Source organism: Aptenodytes forsteri, unplaced genomic scaffold (assembly GCF_000699145.1).
Source record: "Aptenodytes forsteri isolate BGI_AS27 unplaced genomic scaffold, ASM69914v1 Scaffold183, whole genome shotgun sequence".
Classification (NCBI taxonomy): domain Eukaryota; kingdom Metazoa; phylum Chordata; class Aves; order Sphenisciformes; family Spheniscidae; genus Aptenodytes; species Aptenodytes forsteri.
The window spans coordinates 1036103-1037864 of NW_008795918.1; the positions used below are offsets into that span (position 1 = coordinate 1036103).

Below are 1762 nucleotides of genomic sequence, written 5' to 3' on the forward strand. Positions count from 1 at the left end.
CTCTCGTCCTGTCGCTTGTTACTTGGGAGAAGAGACTGATCCCCACCTCGCTACAACCTCCTTTCAGGTAGTTGTAGAGAGCGATGAGGTCTCCCCTCAGCCTCCTTTTCTCCAGGCTAAACCACCCCAGTTCCCTCAGCCGCTCCTCAGCAGACTTGTTCTCCAGACCCCTCACCAGCCTCGTTGCCCTTCTCTGGACACGCTCCAGCACCTCAACGTCCTTCTTGTAGTGAGGGGCCCAAAACTGAACACAGTAGTCAAGGTGCGGCCTCACCAGTGCCGAATACAGGGGCATGATGACTTCCCTACTCCTGCTGGCCACACTATTTCTGATACAGGCCAGGATGCCATTGGCCTTCTTGGCCGCCTGGGCACACTGCCGGCTCATGTTCAGCCGGCTGTCGACCAGCACCCCCAGTTCCTTTTCCGACAGGCAAAGGACATATTGTAGGCAAAGACATAACAAATAAAAAGGAATCCTGTAAAATCTTCTTGGAGTCAGTAAAATCAGCAGTGAAGGTGCTGATAGCTACAAACTTAAGGCTATCTGCTACACAACTATTTTGATAATTGAATGTCACTGGCAATAACTGTAAAGCATGTTCACAACCTCGCTTAAGCTGTGTTGAGCAGAGGATTTGTTGAAGAACAAGGGTCCCAAAACGCCAGCTTGGAGAAATCATAAATCTCTCTGGACTGTTATGAAAGGGATATCACCATGAAGTATCAGAGAGGAGAAAGGGACGCATTATGTATAAACATGTAATAGGGACTGGGGAGAACAGAAGACATAGGTGTAACTTTGCAAAATAGTCAAAAGATTAAAAAAAAAAAAAAAAAAAAATCATCAAACCCTACCTGCAAGCATCCTGTATCCAAAGAACAGAGCAGCAATCAAAACAGCCAGTACAGACACAGATGCAAGGGCAATAACTATAGTCTCATCTCGATGAAAAGAATGAGAAGAATCTGAAAAAAAACAAGATGAAGACTCTGTAATTGTACATTTGAAAGAATCAGCACCATAAAACATGTAATTGTTATTACAACAATGAGGAAAAAAAATTGTACTCTGGAATGTAAGACATTGCACTAAACTCTTTTTCCTCTTAAAATCTAGGGGAGGCAAAAGAGCTGATCAGCTCAATCACAGCTGAGCGCACATTCATCGGCAGCTTTTCCCAGTCTTCCCTTGCCACCGTAAAGAGAGGCACCAACAGTTGAAAGTGAATCTTCTTTCTAGCTGGCAAAGTTCAGCCCAGCCATACAAGGCCAAGTTGATGCAGTCCTGCTCTGCTATCTGTGCCTTAATCCAGTTTCCTGGTATGAATCAGGTTTGTAACCTTTACAAGGGTTTTTTTTTTATTGTTTTTCCGAGAATGAAAGTCTCAAAAAAGTTTGCTAATAATGCTGCAAATGTGATGAATACTGAATGTTTTGTATTCAACTATGTACAACATACATTACATATAAGTCCATTTGTGCAAATATTTCAAAATACTTTGGGGTTTTGATTTGTTTCGTGTCACCGCTCAGATAATTTTTAGCATAATTCTCACTCCTTAATTCACAAAAAGAGAGAGACATCTCCACAGACTGCAGCAGAGTATCAAGAAACCTGAAACAGCAATAAAACACTAAACAAAATTAAGTAACTAGTTTTACTGAGCCTTTTTTAAAATAACATTTGATTTTTGTCAAAATGTAAGTATCTTGCTTTTTCTTTTTTTTTTTTCCCGGGGGGGGGGGGGAAGTTTTAATA

The 1762-nt window shown here is 41.7% G+C and overlaps 1 protein-coding gene across 2 annotated transcripts in view; it reads right to left on the bottom strand.

Annotated features, from left to right (window-relative positions):
- BMPR2 (bone morphogenetic protein receptor type 2) overlaps positions 1-1762 on the bottom strand; it is a 106048-nt gene that overhangs the window by 21847 nt on the left and 82439 nt on the right. For both annotated transcript variants that reach the window (XM_009284646.2, XM_009284647.2), the window contains exon 4: positions 859-969. In XM_009284646.2, coding sequence (XP_009282921.1) covers positions 859-969 — 111 coding nt within the window. The remainder of the gene's footprint in view (positions 1-858; positions 970-1762) is intronic.